At 44.7% G+C, this 20,933-nt stretch overlaps 1 protein-coding gene across 2 annotated transcripts in view; it reads left to right on the forward strand.

The window, feature by feature from the left end:
- SRCAP (Snf2 related CREBBP activator protein) overlaps positions 1–20,933 on the forward strand; it is an 891,636-nt gene that overhangs the window by 797,301 nt on the left and 73,402 nt on the right. For both annotated transcript variants that reach the window (XM_033945009.1, XM_033945008.1), the window contains exon 31: positions 5,046–5,177. In XM_033945009.1, coding sequence (XP_033800900.1) covers positions 5,046–5,177 — 132 coding nt within the window. The remainder of the gene's footprint in view (positions 1–5,045; positions 5,178–20,933) is intronic.

Below are 20,933 nucleotides of genomic sequence, written 5' to 3' on the forward strand. Positions count from 1 at the left end.
AAGGAAACAAGCTGCTTCTCATTCAACTCGATCTTTCTGCGGCATTCGACCTAGTTGACCATCACACGCTACTCCAGACATTAGACGCAATAGGAATCTCAGGTAATGTTCACAAATGGTTCCGAAGCTTCCTCAAAACACGAACATACAAAGTCAAATCAAAAGAGCACATATCCGACCCATGGTCAAACCCATGTGGAGTACCACAAGGATCACCATTATCACCCATATTATTTAACCTCTTCATAGCATCCCTAGGCATAACCCTAGACGCCCTAAACACAGTATCATTCAGCTACGCGGATGACATAACTATCCTCCTCCCCTTTAACATTCAAGACCCAGTATCCACAAACCACCTGAAAATAATAATGGAAACGGTAGAAAAATGGATGTCAAGTCATAAACTAAAACTGAACTCGGAAAAAACTAAATTCTTACTACTAGAGAGAAGGAAAAAAAACCATCTCTCACAGAACTAGTACTAAATACAATCAAGTACCCAATGCAAAGTACACTCAAGATCCTGGGAATACAACTAGACAGAAACTGCACAATGCAGTCTCAAATCCACAAAATCATCCAAAGAGCTTTCTTCACAATACGTAACCTAAGAAAAATAAGAAAATTCTTCAACAAAGATCAATACAAGATAGTAGTACAATCCCTAGTACTAAGTATTGTAGATTACTGTAACAGCCTATACCTATCATGCCCAAACTACATGATAAAACAATTACAGACAGTTCAGAACACAGCCCTCAGAATCATCTACTCACTCGGCAAATATGACCACATCACCAAAGCATACCTAGACTCACACTGGCTACCAATAAAAGCAAGATCCCAGTTCAAATTCTATTGTCTACTATACAAAGTAATACATGGAACAGCCCCCAGCTACCTAAATAACAGACTACACCGTAACCTCTCACACAGACTAAGGAGAACTCAGAGCCTATTCACTCACCCCCCTCTCAAAGGAACACGACGAAAGAAACTATATGACAGCCTTTTAGCGACACAGGCAGCAAAGATCGATACTACCATCACCAATCTACTGACCAAATCTACAGACATTAAAGTATTCCGAAAAGAAATCAAAACTCATCTCTTCAAAAAACACTTCCCATCATCATAACCTCACAAAAGTATTAGAAAATGTTCTCACGACCACCTCCATCACCACCACCAGCAACACCCTGAATCCGAACAGTATTATCTCTATTCGTCTAAACAACCTATCACTATCTACTACCTGCTATCAATTTCTCCTGGAAAAATCCAGACTAACAATTGTAACTGGACACACTCTTGATTACATGTACTGCAATGCTACTGGAAATGTCCAGTCCTCTAACTTGTAATCCGCTTAGAACCGCAAGGCACAAGCGGAATAGAAATCACTAATGTAATGTAATGTAAGATAAAAGAAACTGGAAACAAAAAATGAAAAAATACAAAACCCTGATAAAAAAAAACGTTCTAAACACTATGCACAAAAGATAGGAGCAGTCAAAACAAATAGCAGAGAACTGTTTAAACTAGTGAATAGACTAACAGACACTACATGGGTCCTGAAAAATAACAACGAACAGATACCATCGGTCGACACCCTGGCCAGAGGAGGGGCGGGAACGCGGCGCAGGAAGCAGCGCCTAAGCAGCGCAGGGATAGCTGACGTCGCGATCCTGCTGCGGCTGCTTCATAGGTGGTGCAGGAAGGTCAGTGGGGCGAGCGGTCCTTCGGGGGTGGTGGTGGTGGTGGGGACAGAACGGCAAGGCCGGGAGCATAGGTAGTGCTGCTTCATAGGTGGTGCGGGGAGGCCAGGGGGGCGAGCGGTCCTTCGGGGTGGGGCGGGTGGGCAGGAAGGCAGGCATTCAAGGGGGAGGGGGTGACAGGCAGGCAGGCCTTCAAGGGGGGGGACAGGCCTTCGGGGGGGGGGTGCAGACCTTCAAGGGGGGGGCAGGCAGGCCTTCAAGGGGGGACAGGTCTACAAGGGGGGACAGGTCTACAAGGTGGTGGGCAGGCCTACAAGGGGGTGGGACAGGCCTTCAGGGGGGGTGCAGGACTTCAAGGGGGGACAGGCCTTCAAGGGGGGGACAGGCAGGCAGGCCTTCAAGGGGGAGACAGGCCTACAAGGGGAGGGACAGGCCTACAAGGGGGTGGGACAGGCCTTCAAGGGGGGGACAGGCCTTCGGGAGGGTGCAGACCTTCAAGGGGGGGGGACAGGCCTTCAAGGGGGGGACAGGCAGGCAGGTCTTCAAGGTGGAGGGACAGGCCTACAAGGGGGAGGGACAGGCCTTCAAGGGGGGGACAGGCCTACAAGAGGGGGGTGCAGGCCTTCAAGGGGGGACAGGCAGACCTTTAAGGGGGGACAGGCCTTTGGGGGGACCCTGGTTTAGAAGTACACGGAGGGAAGGGGGTGTTCAAAGAGACGGGCATATGCCAAACTTTGGGGGGGGGATGAAGAAATAATGGGTCTGAAAATAGAGGAGAGGGAGAGAAATGATGGACCATGGGATTTAGGGAGGGAAGGAACTGAAAGGGAGAGAAATTGGACACAAGGGATGGTGTGGAGGAGGGATAGAGATACTGGATAGGAGGGTAATTGGGAAAAGAAAGGGAGAGATGGTGGACTCTGGGGTGGTAGGGAAGGAGGGAGAGATGCCGGATGAAAGGGTAGTTAAGAAAAGGTGGATCTGTGGAGGGAGATGAAAAAAAGGAAAGATACCAGACTTCCTGGGGAGGGAAGGGAAATGGAAAGGGAGGACAGAGTTGGCAGATGGATGGTTAGCACGCAGAAAGAAGAAAGAAGGAGACCCTGGCAAGCAAGTTATCAGAAGAAAACCAGAGCCTTGGACCAACAAGATTTGAAATATAACCAGACAACAAAAGGTAGAAAAATTAATTTTATTTTCTGTTTTGTGATTATAATATGTCAGATTTGAAATGTGTATCCTGACAGAGCTGGTGTTGGACTGCAAACGTGAGCTAGGATTTAACAGAGAGAGGAAAAGTCCTTTTTGTTTCTTTATTTTATTTACACCACAGCGCCAGTGTGGTTAGGAGAAGCCAAAGGGGGTGAAAAAGCTATAAAACCCACCAGAAGTTTTGAAAAAAATCACCCAACTGGGCAGGAAAATCGAATTGAAAAACCAATTCAATAGGCTGAATCAAATCGAAATTTTTTTTCCTGAATCTGGCAGCATTAGTTTGCGCTACTGTCTTAGACTTTAGGACCTGGGATTGGGGAGAGATGGCATCCTCAGTACTTTATAATGCAAGTGAAATGAGGATTTGGTCAGACTTTTGAATGGTCTGCAGAAAAAAAATATTGTATAGGCCGGGGACATGAAACAGCAGGAAATGGGAACTTTTCTTCCTTCTATTTTTGTGAATGGAAAGGCTGAGGATGTCAGAGAGTTCAGTTAAAATATGTGCTTTATAAGAAAATATAATAATGTGTTTTATAAAGTTTATAGCATAGCTGGCCTACCCAGTGAGGTGTTTCTAGTGGTGGTGGTGGTAGCGTGTCAATGTGTTGAGAGGAAAAGGTGGTCTGGGAAATTCTGCTGAGCAAACTCCGGGCCCATTTCCACCCCCCCAGTTAGTCCACTCCACTCAACTGGTTCACACACTGAGTGGGTCTTTGGGTGTTGTGTTGGGATCTCTTCCAGTGGTTTATCAGGATCTCCTTCTGGTCCAAGGAAGGAAACTTTGTTATCCTTCGCATTGACCTACAGAATATGTTTGTAACAGCGCTGCTTGTGTGGCATTAGGCTATGTAGTGATCGAAAGAAAAAAACAGACCTTTGCACATTTTTGCACTATATGGTGGGTGTATGAGGAGATTCACATTTCCTGCACAGCTAAGTCCATGTGAAGTTATTTTGTGCTGTATTTGACATCTAGCAAGGTCTCTGTTTGAAAGGAAAGATCTAAACTTAAAAATGAAGTGACCAGAAGTTATGGTAAAAGCAGTTAGTGTAGCTGGTTTTAAGAAAGATTTGGACAAATTCCTGGAGGAAAAGTCCATAATCTGTTATTAAGACATGGGGGGAAGTGTCTGCTTGCCCTGGATCGGTAGCATGGAATGTTGCTACTCTTTGGGTTTTGACCAGGTATTAGTATCCTGGATTGGCTACCATGAGAATGGGCTACTGGGCATGATGGACCATTGGTCTGACCCAGTTAGGCTATTCTTATGTTATGTTCTCATCTGTAGGGGCCTTTGTTTTCACTTCTTATTTTAATGTATTTTTTTTCTGGGAACTTATCAGTGTTTTTTATAATGGGAACAAAAATGGAAGAGAATTAATGTGTGTGGGATGAGGGGGTAACTAATTTCTTCAGCTAAATAATTCAATCCACTTCAAACAGACATAGGAGAACTCACGCACCATTCACACACCCTCCAACCAAAAACGTCAAAAGAAAAAAACTGTTCGACAACCTCCTAGCCATTCGAGCTGCAACACTCGACCCCCAACCCTACAACCAATTGACATCGACCACATACTGCAAAACCTTCAAAAAGAAATAAAAACCCTTCTATTCAAAAAACACATAAAACCGAACTAACACAATCAGAACTGTCCCAAACATCACCTGCAACTACTCCATATGTACTTCTGATGTCATGACAATTCAGACATAATTTATGTTATGTTATGTTTGGAATATAAGAAAATTTTTACTGCCTGTTTCTATTCTGACCATTTATTCTGTTTCATGGTCATTACAAAAAATATTTTTTTACATGGGGGGGGGTGTCAAAAAATGATGGGCCCCGGGTGCCACATACCCTAGGTACACCACTGCCTCTATCCATTGCCATGGTCTGATATCTCCAGATATGATGTCCTTGTTTCTACTCAAATGCAGTTTCTTGTACTCATATCTTAGCCTTCATGCTTTTGGATATTCCTATGACTTATGTAGAAATCTGGGCTCTGTGTGCAGGTGGGTGACAGGTTAATTAGGTTAAGCATATGATGGCAAAGCCTAACTCATTTCATTTCTTTTGTCTCCCTACACTAAAGCAAACAATCCGTGAACTATTTGACATGCCTGTTGAAGAGCTAGGAAAAAAGGAAACTGAAAAACAGGCAGCATTTCCAGAAGAAGAGGAGGAGGATGGCACATCTATCAAGCAGACCCAAATATTGGAGCAGGTACAAGTTCACTCTACAGCAGGGCTGCCCAAGTCCGGTCCTCGAGATCTACTGGCAGGCCAGATTTTCAGGATATCCACAATGAATATGCATGAGAGAGATTTGCATACCAAGAAGGCAGTGCAGGCAAATCTCTCTCATGCATATTCATTTTGGATATTCTGAAAACCTGGCATGCCAGCAGATCTTGAGGACCGGAATTGGGCAGCCCTGCTCTACAGCATACGTGCTTATTTTTGCTTCAGGGATTTCAGGCTTCTATCATATAATATTCTCTCTCTCTCCTAAAGATAAGGATGTCAATGCTTCGGGATATGTTATAATTTGAGCCTCTCTATATACTACCCAACTTGCATGCACTTGTTAGTTCTCTTTCTGATGGTGGTTCTACATCTGCTGCACATACACAGCCTTTCAAAATACTATAAGACTCTAAGAGGGTTGTTGTTTTTTTTGTTTGTTTGTTTTTAAATTCTTTATTCATTTTAAAACTGACAAACAAATGATTAATATTAAAACATTACATTACTTATAAAATATACAGCACTTGACATTCTTATACATATAATCCATTAAAGTAGACATTATAACCCTTTCCCCCCACCCAACAATTCTTCAATGAAAATTTTCATAAAACGTACAGAAATCCAATCATTTTTATAACAGGGCACCTGGTTTAAGAGACGTACAGTGTTTAAGTGCCTATGTATGTTTATAAAATACTAGCATAAGCAGCAGAAATTGTGCCTATTTTGCAGGCGCAGACACTCCTGCTCTCAAGCAGGTGTAAATGTACTTGTGGAGAATAGTGTATTTTATAACCTGTGAACTCTGCCCTTGTACACACCTATCAGCAAAATACCATCATGCCCTGGCACTAACTTTTATGTCCAATGATATTTTATTTCAACAATTTTTATTAATGCTTTGCAGAACAACATTACATTAAACATTCATAAGAACATAAGAATAGCCTTACTGGGTCAAACTAATGGTCCATCAAGCCTAGTAGCCCATTCTCATGGTAGCCAATCCAGGTCACTAGTACCTGGTCAAAAACCAAGGAGTAGCAATATCCCATGCTAAAGATCCAGGGCAAGCAGTGACTTCCCCCATGTCTTTCTCAATAACAGACTATGGACTTTTCCTCCAGGAACTTGTCCAAACCTTTCTTAAAACCAGCTACGCTATCCGCTCTTACCACATCCTCTGGCAATGCATTCCAGAGCTTAAATATTCTCTGAGTGGAAAAAAATTTCCTCCTATTGGTTTTAAAAGTATTTTCCTGTAACTTTATTGAGTGTCCCCTTGTCTTTGTAATTTTTGATGGAGTGAAAAATCGATCCACTTGTACCCCTTCTATATGAACCACGTTGCAACTGGTCTTATCAAAAGTATAATGCCAGCTTCTCCCATGGTTCTAGGCAAACACTCTCCTTCCAAAACTCCGTTCATCACCCGGACCAACAAAGGTCCCACTTGTTCGTCAAATACTTTATAAAATTTACTAGTATATCCATCTAGTCCTGGGGACCGGTGCTTGTAAAAGTAATTGATCCTCAGGTGAAAGACCAGGAATATCCACCCCATCCAGATATTGGTTAACAATATCTTTCCTAACCTCCCCTTCAGTACTATATAACTGACGATAATATTGCAAGAACGAGGTACTGATATCTCTTATCAGAGACCTGCAAGGTGCCCTTCTCATCTTTGATTGAGGTGATAGTCCCCTTAATTTGTTTTATTTTGATATACCGTGCCAGATGGGCCGTAGGTTTATTACTATACTCAAAAAGATAAGACTGAAATCGTTCTCTCATAAAGGTATATTCTTCCATTTGAAGTTGTTGTAAATCCCCCCATAGCTTTTGTAATTGAATCATAATCTGAGGATCTAAATTCTCTTTATGAATTAATTCTAACGTTAGCAGTTGTTCTCGTATGGTCAACATGGTCTGTGCTCTTTGACGTTTAAAACGGGCTCCCCATTTAATGAAAATCCCTCTAAGGACTGATTTCAGGGCATCCCATAACACTGCGTCAGATACTACCCCAATATCATTAAATTCCAAATATGTAGCTATATTTTGGATAATGTCGGCTTTGACTTCTGGCTTTATCAATAAAGACTCGTTCAATCTCCGATATCGGGACCCTCCCCACCCGATGGCTCCCTCCCATTCCACTGAGACCGGTGCGTGATCAGAGATTTGTATGGTCCCAATATCTGCTTCCTTAATCTCACCCCAATGATTTCTATGTATCCAAATCGCATCAATTCGAGTATAAGTTTGTTGTACATGGGAAAAATAGGTATAGTTTCTCTGAGTCCCATGCAAAAGTCTCCAGCAATCGACTAATCCTATAGTCTGCATAAAAATCTTAAATGCTTTAATAGGAGCTCTTATAGAGTCCCCTACCTCCTTTAGAGTGATCCAATCGCCCATCCGGGAATTTATTAAAATCCCCTCCTAATAGGACAACTCCTCGAGTAAACGATATTAATTCATTTTTTAAAGTATTATAAAACTCTACCTGTGTGGAGTTGGGCCCATATATATTTATTATGGTCACCTGTCGTCCTTGGATAGTCCCCCTCAGAGCTAGGCATCTCTCATGGCTGTCTCGATATATCTGATCTGTAATCATTCCCAAACCTTTTTTCACCAATATTGCAATTCCGCCCTTTTTAGTAATAGTATCCCTATCTTTATGTGTCCAAATTTGATCAAAGGCTGGATCCCATAATAGGGCTTCATCACGAGGTCTTAAATGTGTTTCCTGCAGTAAGCATATATCCCAACGCAATCTCTTCAATTCCCTTAAAACAATCTTCCCTGGACTGTTCAACCCATTTACATTCCAGGAGCCTAGTCAAAGTTTGTAGGGCTTCGGACTAGATTCCAGATCCTTCCATAGTTGTTGCCCTTCTGTCCCTCCTTCCCTCCCATCCCACTCCCCTCCCCGATTTGTTGATCCCAACCCACTCGGATCAACCATTGGGAAAAGTTAAAGTCCCTCTCCAAAGGCTAAAACCCCTTATTCTCCCCATCAATTATATAAAAGCACTTACCCATCTCTCAAACTACACACTCATCTCTTTACCCCCCATTAAACTCTTTACGTTCAACTTTATTACCCGATTTTTACCATATAGTAACGTATCCCCACAAAATTCACAATTATCACTTATTAGCAACACATTCTTCACTAAATTTAAAAAGTAATCTATTGTTTCTAAAATTCAAGAATTCTAGATGGAGCATCACTATCTTCTTCAATTCACTAAAGGTATCTAAATTCCTAACCTCTTTAACAATTTCAGAGTCCTTATAAACTTTTTTCTTATGGGCCATATACCAACCACAATTTCTCCCTATAACGGGTTTCTTTCACTTAAATTTCCTCCAAGACAATATCCTATAGTTTTCCACAGTCCATAACTTTTAATATTGATTATTTCTCTATCAGTATCAATTTCTTATTTGAACGGGTGATCATAGATAATGTCTCTACTGGTCTCACTGATTTCTTTAATATATCTACCTTTAGTTCATTAGGCAGATTTTTACACCCCAAAGCTTTCAAGATAGTCCATGCTTCTTCAACTGTTTCACTCTGCATGATTTTCCATTAATAGTCAACCACATTGCAAAGGGGTACATCCATCTATAACGGTGACCCTCTGAGCGCAACACTTGAGTCACTTCACGAAAAGCTCTTCTTTTTTGTAAAGTTGTGGGAGCTAAATCTTGAAATATTCCTATTGTATTTCCATTCCAGGCTGATTTCGAGCAGCTTGGAGTATTTTTTCCTTGAATAAATAATCTCCAAAGCACACTATAACATCTTTTGGAGTATTTGATCTACTCGGTCCCAGACTATGATGTGCTCTTAAGATGTTGATATTTGTTTTATCTACTATCTCGTCTGGACTCAATAATTGGCTACAAAGGTCTTTCACTACTTCCACACAGTTTTTATATTGTTCCATTTCAGGTATCCCCTTAAAGCGCAGGTTATTCCTTCTAGATCTATTATCTAAGTCTTCAGTTTGTAATTGTAGATCTATAATCTCTTTCGCCTGTTGAGACATTACCTTTTTAGCTTCTTTTATTTCTTCTTCTAACTGATGAACGTGTTGTTCAGAAGCTTCAAATCTACTTCTCAGTTCCATCATTTCTGTTCTAATTTCCGTAAGAGCATTTTTCAAATCTTCTCTTACTCCTTTTATCTCTGATTTTTAAATCTTGAAATCCCATTTCTAGAATCTCTTAAATTTGTAGCGTTACTTTCTAACCTAGCCTCTGTCGGTGATAACTGGAGTTGCTCTGTAGATGCCATTTTAGAGGCTACTACTGGAGGTGTTTTCGTTACACGTTTACCACTTGATGTATCATTAAACCGGAATTTTTCCAACTTATGAAGGTTCGCCATGTGTTATAACTGATGTTAGATTTATGTTCAAGGGTTCTAGTTCATTTTAAAAAGTTACAAACTTACTATATGAAATCTTCATTTTTCATTGATTTGAAGCAAAATATTCTCCTCAAATCTACAAGCTATTGACTAATGAAAAACACTAATGGAGAACATTAACTTCGTTTACAGTCTTTATTCTCCATTAATTCAAAATGATAAACCCTATTGCAGCCTAATATCAGCTGCAAAAGTTACTGATACAGTAACCTTTTTTCTATGGAGAAACAACCATAGATTGCAACTATCCGTCAGCAGTATACCCTGTTCTCCTTACCAGTTCTTCAAGGGTAAAGATTCTGGGGTGCGGTGGTCCACAATTATTCTCAATTCTCCAGACCTTGCGTTGGAGAGCTGGTCCTCAACATGGTAGCTGGGCTTCAACGCTAAGAAATGTAAGGTTATGCACCTCGGTAGCAGGAATCCGTGCAAAACTTACACCTAAATGGAGAAACATTAGCTAGGACGACAATAGAACGAGACTTGGGAGTGATCATCAGTGCAGACATGAAGGCTGCAAATCAGGTAGAGAAAGCATCATCCAAGGCAAGACAAATGATGGGATGTATCAATAGAAGCTTCGTCAGCAGGAAACCTGAGGTCATAATGCCACTGTACAGAACCATGGTGAGACCTCATCTGGAGTACTGTGGGCAGTTCTGGAGGCCACATTACCGCAAAGATGTGCTTAGAGTCGAGTCAGTTCAGCGGATGGCCACTAGGAATATCTCGGGGCTCAAGGGTCTCTCGTACGAAGAGAGACTGAACAAATTGCAGCTCTACACTCTGGAGGAACGCAGGGAGAGAGGGGACATGATAGAGACGTTTAAGTACATCACAGGTCGTGTCGAGGTGGAAGATGACATCTTCCTACTCAGGGGACGCTCGGCCACAAGAGGGCATCTGCTCAAACTCAGAGGAGGGAAATTTAAGGGTGACACCAGGAAGTATTTCTTCACGGAAAGAGTGGTGGGTCGCTGGAACAAGCTTCCGGAGCAGGTGACCAAGGCCACCAGCGTGCTCGACTTTAAGAATAAATGGGACATCTACGTGGGATCCCTACAGAGGCCTAGTAAGGCACTCAGACGCGATGGGGTGGGTCAGTAGAGTGGGCAGACTTGGTGGGCTGTAGCCCTTTTCTGCCGTCATCTTTCTATGTTTCTATGACCTCACAATAGCAACCCCTTGAGAGCAAGCTTTTCCTCCCTGCTGTATAATCCTAGTTGCTTTTCTCCATATCTCCTCTGTCCAAACAAGCAATGGTTGAGACCAATCATCCAGGTCCAACTGGGCCCCCACTTAGCTTATCTCCGGGGCCTCTGGACTCGATCCGCAAACTCTTATCCTGCTTTGCAATCTTTCCCAGGATTGATATTTTCCAAGGAGGTATAGAGCAGCATCGAAGAACTGCAACTCTCGGGTATTCACCAATCACAACTGCAGAACTTTTCCAGCCAGTTGCTATTTATTTATTCAGTTTTCATTCATAGGCAGAAAGAGTTCCCCCTCTGGATTAATAATCAGGGCAAAGACATCTATCGGGCCCAACAAAACTCCAACTTCACTCCATGATTCAGAATGATCTCGCCTCTAAGCTCCCGATCTTCTCTCTCCAGAGGGGCCACCTCCACTGCACAGAGATTCACCCTCAGACTCCCCTCTCACAGGCTTGCAGAATACGCTCTCTAAGGGGAGCCGCTCCAAGGAGCAGAGCGAGGGCAAACCAAAATGGAGCCATTTGCAGTCAGTTTCCACTCTCGCACGTTCACAGCTCCCGGCGCGCTCCCCGATCGCCAGCTTCCTCTCGGGCTCTCCCTCCCGATTCCTAACGCGCTCTCAGGTTCTCGACCTCCTCTCTGGCTGTCTTCTCAACAACCTCTTCAAAAGAACTATGACAAGTTCTGTGGTGCAGTCCGAACAGGGCCTCCTCTCTCATAAGTTTCTCCAGGGCCAACGCTTATCTCCATTGGCGGGTCAGGATCAATGCAACCAGAACAGGTCAGTCTTAATTGGTTACCTCTGAGTTGCTAAATTTAATCCTCGTTCTCTGCTCTTTACCCTGTCGGCGTTCACAACTCCTGTTTTCTCTGGAGGTGGGGGAGGTAACCTCTGAACGCCGTGGTTTACAGTTGTTCTTTATTCAAGTCGGAAGGGTCATTCTATAAAATAGCTGTTCGCCATTCAATTTGTTCTTAAATATGAGAGCGTTGCTGTTTTAGAGGAGTAATTAAAGCTTCTATGTCCGCTAGCCCCGACGGAGTTCCGGCTACACATGGCCATTCGGTAAGATGACATCACTTTGCTCATCCCAGATTCATCCGCTAGTGGGTCGGGCACAGGCTGCATGACTCCTTGGAGGTTTTCCCAGGATCAGGGCTGACTGCGTTTCCTCCACCAGGCATATCCATGGGGTATCTGAGAGTGGGGAGGTCCATGACCATGGGTATTGGGCCAGAGGACACAGTCAGAAGATCAGCAGTCCAGTTTGCTTGCTTGTTGAAACAGATCTCAGATTCTCTCCATGCATTTCCAGGCAGCACATGGCACAGTGACTAAAAAGGCTGACAGCCGTAATCGGTGATTTTGGTGAATCTTAAAAAAGTTTATTTTAGTAGGTTTGGGAGTGTGCCCCTACCCCCACCTTCTCACCCTAAAATTGCAGTTTCTGGAGTTTCCTGTTTTTTTTCCCAAACTAATTTGTATTAAAATTAGCACATGCATCAGCTATCTTGGATTTTCACAATCTTTTTTTAAACATTATTTTTAGTCGCTGCAAGCTTTGTTTTTGTTAGAAAACTGCTCAGATGGATTCCCTAGGGCAGGATTCAGTGGATTCATGCCCCATTTGTAGTAGATGGCTATCCAGCAAGCGGCTGTGTTTCACATGCTCTGCGGCACATCAAGGGGTGAACTTGCATTGGCTCAGGTATCCTTTACCTCTGTATGGGGTCCTACCACTGTTCCTGCCCACAAATAGGGGAAAATATCGCCTGTAGGCCCCATGGAGTGCACACTTGCCATCCCAGTGAAATGCAAGCGCAATTCAGCAACCAATCCTCACATGTCCTCCAAGAATTCAAAGAAGGGCTTGCAGGAGGCATCTCCTGCCCGAATGATGGGGTTTACTCTGGATTTTATTACCATGATGTATCAGGCATTTTTGGCTAAGGAGTCAATGCCTGCCACCCCTCCACAAGTGTCCTCGCGAGCTGTGGGGACTCCTCTTTCCCAGGGCACGAGGATTCTTCCCTGTTCTGCCCTCTGTTTTCCCAGTTAGTACGCTGGCTGTATCTGGAGTGGGAAAAAATAGCAAGAAGAGGCACTGGAGACGTCACAACCAGCGTAGGAACTCAAGTCTTTTATTGAAACAAAGTCATAAAATATCTGGGGTGGACCATGCTGCCCTGACCATGCCATTAATTACACAGATGGACACCACTGCAGTGGGGGATGTTGTGGCCTTCATGGATAACCAAGACCCAGGTTGGCCCCTGGATCTGGGGGAGGACCCCCACGGTGCGGAGATTTTTATAAGCCTGCACATCTGGTGGACTTACTTTCAGAGTCCTTCCAGAAGCTGAAGCTGGAGACTGGGCAGCTTGTCGCTGCGGAATGTTCCCTCGGGAGTGATCAGAAGCTGCAGTCTGCTTCCTTCCTTGGTCATCCTGATATTGTTTAGATTCTCACTGACATTTGGGACACACTGTAGGGCTCCTTGAAATGCACCAAGGCCATGTCTTGGCTCTATCCAATGGCGCCCGCTTTTCACCAGCACTTCACGTCCTCGGAGGTGGATTCCTCAGTGGCATATATCACTAAACGCACTTCTTTAGCATCTCTCCAGACCAGTACAGTTCACTGATGGGTAATAGCTTACCATGACCAGCAGGGAGAGACTGAGACAAAACTTTAGATGAAATACTAATAGCTGTGCTTCCCTCTAGTCTAACCAGTCTGTTCTCAGTCACAGCAGGTGTGGTAAGCGCCTCCATTTTGTCTGCAGCCTCAGGTGACCTTCCCCCTGTATTTGGGAGACAGGGGCAGGTTTCTGCTGGTTCCACTGCTTTGGCAGTGAGTCCCATCGGGCCGCCAGAGGTTTTTCGCTGATTTTGTTTTTGCCTTGTGTAAGACTTATCTTTAGGTAGCTGGGGGTTATGCTTCTGCCCCAGGGGTCTCGAGGAGAGGAGTTTCCCTCTGCATCTACTCCGGTTCGTCCCCTCTCAGCGCCAGTTTTGTCCCCGTCTCCTCCTCTCTCTTCCAAGTGGCCAAGGGTCTCTTGGGATGATGATTTTTTCTGTGGGGAGCAGTTTTCTCTTGATGAGGACCTGGATCCTATGGGAGACCTCCAAGATCCTCTCAGGGGGACAGATGCCACTGGCAGCGGGTTTTCAGTTCCATCAGCTAGTGAGGATGCATCGGTGGCGCACATCTTTCAGCGGGAAGAGCTCCAGGAGCTTATTCTTCAGGTCTGCTCGGTGTTGTGTTTCAAGGAAGATCCTGCTTTGGGGGATCCACTCAGCATCCTGCTCTTTTCCTATGCATCAGGATATTTGGGATATTGTGCTTGCGCAGTGGAAAGCACCAGAGGCATCTTTTCATTTTGCGTGTTCTATGGCTTGCCTGTATCCCATCCCAGAGGGGGATAGGATATCTTGAAGTCACTGGTGGTGGATGCGGTGGTCTCAGCCATTACAAAGCGGCATACGGTGCCCGTTGAGGGTGGCTCAGCCTTGAGGGTCATTGAGGAGCATATGTTAGAGTCCCTTGTTAAGCAGAATTTGATGTCTCTGTCCTTGTGGATAGCATTCTTCTAGGATAAAGGAATAGTACCAAAAGACAGGCTGCTGTTAATTATGGCCGAGGCAAAAGAGAGGAGATCATGACGAGTTAGCTAACCAACTAGAAGGAACTGGATCAAGGAGACGGGTGGTTTTTCTGGATAAGTTAAAGCACTTAGTCAGTAGAGTCATAGAAGGGAGGTTAAGTGAAGACCATGAAGAAGAGAGTGAGGTCACAATGGGGCGGAAAGGGGAGGAGGAAGACAGTTAAAGAGGATTTGGAGAAGTGGATGAGGCATGAAGAGAGATGGGGTTTTGTTGTTTTTGGGGGGTTTTTTTGAGAAATGAGCCACGAAATGAGAAGCAGTAATGCTGCCCAGATAAGCAAAAGACAGAGTTAACAGAGGAAAGCTGATTAACCAGACCATAGAGTTTCTTAGAATGGTTGGAAGATTTATTTATTAGATTTGTGTAATAAGTTTGCCATAGAGATTTAATCTTATTGTGATATTGCTGCCAGAGTTCATTGTAGTGATCTAGATTCACTGCAGAGGTAACTGCGCCAGTTACGCAAAGCAAAGTTGTTTTAGAGAGACATATAAAGCTAGTTCCATGACTTGTGAAGACCCTTAGCAGATCCAGATGACAGTAGAACAGCATGAAGCAAATAAGTGTGCAATGAGCAATCCCAGTTTTGGGCTTCCTCAGTGACGGACATAGGAAGAAAATCATCTTGGACAGAACCCGATAGCGAGGGGAATGTAGCAGGAATGTGGATGTGGGGGAGGGGGGAGATGGAAACCTTGAAGAGTAGTAGAGCAAAGGATCTTGTGGAAAAGTTAAGGAAAATGAAACCAGAAAGTAGTCAGACCAGGGTAGGGGATGTGAAGAAAAGTTGGATAGAGTTAAGCTGTCTGAAGATCTGGTAAGAACTTGATCTGACCAACAATGTGTGTAGGGAATTAGATGTGTTGCAAGAGATCAATTTCAGTAAAAAGGGAAGTAAAACACTTATTGCGGGATCATGTGCAGGTCTTTAGGTGTAGATTAAAATCTCCTAGGACCAGTTGGTTCTGGAAACAGACAGCAGTATCAGAGAGACAGCAAAAGCATTGTGGGTGGTCTGGTCGAGCGAAGGGGGAATGGAGGGGGGGGGGGAAGAGTTAAGTCTTAGGAGGTTGGCATCGAGGAGAGGAAGGTGACTAGATATGAAATCTGTGAAAGGGAGGGAGGACAGAGCTAGTAAAGCAACACTGCCTCCTTCCTTATTACTAGATCTTGGAGAGGAATAGGTAGAGTACTTAGGAAGACTTTGGGCTAGAATAGATCTTCACCTGGGCAAAGCCATGTCTCAGGAAAATGAGTGGGAATGCTGGGCGATATCATAAATGAGAGGGGTTTTGGGACGGATGCGTCTACAGCTCAAAAGTGAAAAAGAAAGGAGGGTCAATGTAAGTCAGTATATCTCAAGGCTTTTCTTTCTATCTCAGTATTTTAATCTTCTCATATGTTTTTTAGTACCCCAAGATCTACCCTTCTACACCAAAGATTTTATCAAAAACCAAGTCACAAATCTCACCTAAGTGTCTGTCACTGTCTGGGTGTCCCACCATCATCTTTCTTTAACTTAGTCGACAGAACTCCTTATCTTTCAATATAAACTCACTCCCCCTAGTTCTCTCTACATGGATGGCACTCTTATGCTTCTGATTCTGTTGGCATAGTAGATGACAACAGGTAGACACATGGTCCATTCATTCTGCCCAACAAGGCGGCCACAGCTGCACCTGCTACTCTGTGCATGTTACACTCCTTCTTCATAATTAAATATTAGCATAACAAACAGGAAGATGACAATTCACCACAGTGCCAATTGATGTAGCCTTGAAAGAATGGATTTATAATTTTGGCTACAGCATAGCTACATTCATTGCCAATACTTGATTAAACCAACAATCCAATAATGTTTCTAACTGACATTACACTTGGTACTCTTTAAGATGTTTTCCCCTCCATCTCTGAGAGAAATTCATGCTTTGATCTGTCCTTGCAACAATCGGGACACAGACCTTAGAAGGTTGCCCAGTACTGACCTTACTTACTAACGACCATAATTGCCATCTAAGCACCTCAGTTCTTGTCCTCTAGTTTTATCATCTCCCCATCTCCGGAAAAGATATGTTTGTACATTAATACCTTTCAAGTATTTTAACATCTGTATCATATCTCCCCTTACCCTTCCTTTCTTCTAAGGCAGGGGTAGGCAATTTGGTCCTCAAGAGCAGCAGGCAGGTCAGGTTTTCAGGAGATCCACAATTAATGTGTTTGAGATGGATTTGCATGCACTGCCTCCTTGAGATGCAAATTATCTCATGCATATTTATTGTGGATATCCTGATAACCTTACCTGCCTGTGGCTCTCGAGGATCGGAATTGCCTACCCCTGTTCTAGGGTGTATATATATATATATATCTTAAATAATAAAATGCTAGCCCGCGCATGCGCAGTAGCGAAACGTGTTCCCTGATCCCTTTTCTGTCGGGATGTGGCCGCACGAGTGCGCATGCGCGCTTACTAGGTCACTGTCAGAAGACGAACCGTCACAGAGGGAGTGAACGCGGAGTCCTGCCGTCCCTCAAATGTAAATCTCCTCCTTTGCCCGACTCCAGCCTCTGCTCTTCACCAGTCCTGCCTTCGGTCCTGTCCCTGTTAAACTGGCTGCCAATAACAAAGCCAGATGCCATGGGTTCTTCCCTTTTGCCAAATTGCTAAAGGCTCTGCCGGTCTCGATCCTGTCCATCTCTGAAGTTACTTCCTGATTTTGAGGGGTGGGATCGAGACTGGCAAAGCCTATAGCGATTTAGCAAGAGGGAAAGCCCCCGTGATGTCTGGCTTCGTTATTGCCAGCCGGTTTAGTGGGACCGAAGGCAGGGCTGCTCACAAAGGCGCGCGCCGACAACTGAGCGCAAGACGGAGGCGCACGCCGAAGAAAATTAAAGTTTTTAGGGGCTCCAACGGGGGGTTTTGTTGGGGAACCCGGCGCGCGCCTCCGCGCTGCGCTCAATTGTCTGGCCGCGCCTTTGTCCCGGCGCGCTTTTGACCTGACACACTCCCCCCTCCCCCCTCCTTCCAGCGGCCGGCAAACAACATGGAGGACTGCTTCCGGGAGGAATCGGCTTCCAGCTTTATATGTCAGGCCTGACTCGCGACTCCATTGGAAGAAGCAAGGAGTAAAAGGTGATGGGCAGAGAGAGAGAGATGAGATGTTGGAGGAAAGAGGGGAGAGGATATGCTGAATGGAGGGAGCAAGACAGATACTGGTTAGAAGACTGAAAATAAAGGGGGAAGAGAGAAAAAGAGAAGATGCTGGAAGGGAGGAGTGAGCAAAAAAAAACAAAAAAAAAAACAAACAACTGGAGAAATAGAAGCAAATAGAGATGCAGAAGAATAAATGGAGGAAAACTGAAAGATAAGGTTAAAGTCAGAGATGGATGTAGGAGAGGAAGTGAAGACAGGAATGAGAAAAGAGCCAGATAGACTGCAAACCCTGGTAAGAAAATTGAGAGAAGAGAGCAGAAACTGTGATAAACATGAATAAAATGGCTAGACAATAAAAGTAGACTGCTTTCTTTTCATATTCCAAAGTGTATAGTGTTTTTTCTCTTTCTCTGCTGTTGAACTGCATATTGCTGGACAGGGAGAGCAGGAAGAGGTGCTGATGGACAGGGGGGGGAATGAAGGGAAGCCTACTGCTGGACAGGGGGAGCAGGAAGAGGTGCTGATGAACGAGGGAGCAGGAAGAGGGGGGAGGTAAAATAAAGGGAAAAGGGCTGCTGTTGGATAAGGTGAGCAGTGATGGGGTGGGGGAGGACACAGGGGAGGTAAAAGGAAGGGAGAATGAACAGGGGGAGCAGACAAGGGGTGGTGGTGGACAGCCAAGGAAAAAAAAGAAAGAAAGAAAGAAAGATAGAAATACAGAAAGCGGCTAAGGAGAGAGAAAAAGAAATAAAGACAGACACACACATATATATTCTAGCACCCGTTAATTTAACGGGCTATAAGACTAGTATATATATAGATAGATAGATGTGTACAGAGGTGAAATACACATCACAGATGGCCCAGAGGTAATAAGCCATCAGTTTTGGAGGACATATCTTGCTAAGGATATAAAAAATAAAATAAAATAAAAACTTGAAACAGTTCAGAGGAAAGTGACAAAAATGGTAAAGGGTTTACACCAAAAGACATAAAAAAAAAACTTGAAGACCTGAAAAAAAAAAACAAAAATATATATATATATATAGACAGAGACATTTATGTATTTCCATGGTACAAATTGCAGAGGAGAGGGCCTTTTCCCATTGAAAGGAAGCTCTGGCATAAAGGAGCAAAGGAAGGAAGAAGGAGTATAGAAATAATCTAATGAAATACTTCTTTATAAAAAGAGTAGAGGATGGGAGGAACAGCTTCCCTGTGGAGGTGGTGGAAACAAGAACTGTATCTGAATTCAAAAAGGCATGGAACAAACACAGAGGATTTCTAAAGAAGAGGAAATGATTGTAGAGTTTATTAGTTGGTATGGATGGGCAGACTATGGACTTTAGCTACTGTAATTTTCTGTTTTTATTTTTGTGTCCCAAGTAATATACTCAGAAAAGATGGATTTTACCAATGTTCAAAATGAAGAAATGACATTTTATCCCAGGACAAGCAGGCAGGAATTCTCACTAGTGGGTGATGTCATCCGACAGAGCCCCGATACGGACGTCTCACAAGCATACTTGCTTGCAGAAACTTCAGAAGTTTCGAGATGCCCGTACCGTGCATGCGCCAGTGCCTTCCCGCCCGATGGTCCAGGCGTGTCTCCTCAGTTCTTTTGTTTCCGCGGAGCTGAGAAGTTTACTTCAATTCTGCGCTAATTGAACCCGTGTTTCTTGCCTTCTAATTGCCGCGGTTTTGAGTTCTTTTACTCTTTATCGTGTGTTTTCTTTATTCGGTTTCTTATTTAAAAAAAAAAAAAAAAAAAAATTTCTTACGGTGATTCGACCGGGTCGGCCGCGTGGCTCAGGCCCCGCTCCTTCGATCTTGCGGCAGAGCTTTTTCGGCCTATGTCCCAGCCAATTACCAGTTTTAAAAAGTGTATCAAGTGCCAGCGCGCAATTTCGTTGACGGACCCGCATCGACGCTGCCTGCAGTGTCTTGGTCCAGAACATTTTCCGAAATCGTGCCGGCCTTGTTCCACTCTCACAGCACGTGCTTTTAAGCGTCGCTGTTTTTTGTGGGAGTCGATGTTCAAGATGGAAACTGTTAAGGACCCTCCGGCTTCGACTTCGACCAGCGCTTCGTCTGCATCTGCGAAGCCTCCCTCCACTCTTGCTGCGCCGGGTCTCCTGAAGCCGGCTTCCTTCATTCCAGCTTCGACCCCCGCCTCCTGCTCCGGTGCCTTCCTCCGTCTCCTCGGATCAGGTACCTCCTCCTCCCATTCCGCCAGTGGTTCTCAAAGTGCCGAAGGCTTCCAAGCCAAAGCACTCTACTATGAAGGAACGCGAAAACCGTTCAGAAGGTCCCACTTTAGGTGCGGCTCCCTCCTTGTCGGCTACGTTATGATCAATTATGGAGGCTCAATTCTTCGAGCTTATGACCACCGTGAGACCCAAGTTGCTGGCCACGATCCAGGGTGACCAACCGGTTCCTCCTCCTCCTCGCCGTTCGCTCTCGCTGCTCGGCGAGGAGGAGCGGCGCTCGGTGGCCGGTCCCTCGAGGCGGGCCTCTTTTAGTGACATGCCCCCCTTAGAGCCTATTACGCCTCCAGACGAGGATATTTGGAATCCCCCTTCGAGTAATCGAAGCCCTGGGCATCGCAAACAGGAAGAGTTCTTCCGCACTCCTTATCAGGCCTGGGATGCATCTCGAGAGGCGTCGAATCTCCCGCCTCTTCGCTCTACTGCCTCGAGTCCAATCTACTCCTTGGAGGCTTCTGGGGACCATTCTAAGCACCACCGATCTAGATCCCCTTCCAGACATCGGGAGGGGCATCGGTCCAGGCATTCTTCGAGGCATTCCTCTCGGCACTCTACAGTCTTGCCTCAGAAGAAGCTACCTCGTGTAGGGTATTCCTCTTTGGATGTCTCTCCTCCGGCACCGGAGTTCGAGGATCCCTGTGGCTCATTCTCGCCCTGTCGATCACAGGTCTCCATGGATCCCGAGGCCTCGATTTCGTCCAGTCCGTCCCGCCGGCCTGTGCTGGCGGACCAATTATCCTTTTCATCTTTCCTCCGACAGGTGGCGGATGACCTGGACATCACCTTGGACTCCGGTTCACGGTACTCCAAGGAATACCTCGATACCATGCATTTGCCTCATCCTCCTGCCGAGTCTCTTCGTCTTCCTCTGCACAAACTCCTCGACCAAACTTTCATGAGGTGTTTTGAAACGCCGTACTCTATTCCTGCTGTTCCTGGCAAGTTGGATGCCAGGTACCGAACAGTGCAT

This window comes from Geotrypetes seraphini, chromosome 5 (assembly GCF_902459505.1).
Source record: "Geotrypetes seraphini chromosome 5, aGeoSer1.1, whole genome shotgun sequence".
Taxonomy (NCBI): domain Eukaryota; kingdom Metazoa; phylum Chordata; class Amphibia; order Gymnophiona; family Dermophiidae; genus Geotrypetes; species Geotrypetes seraphini.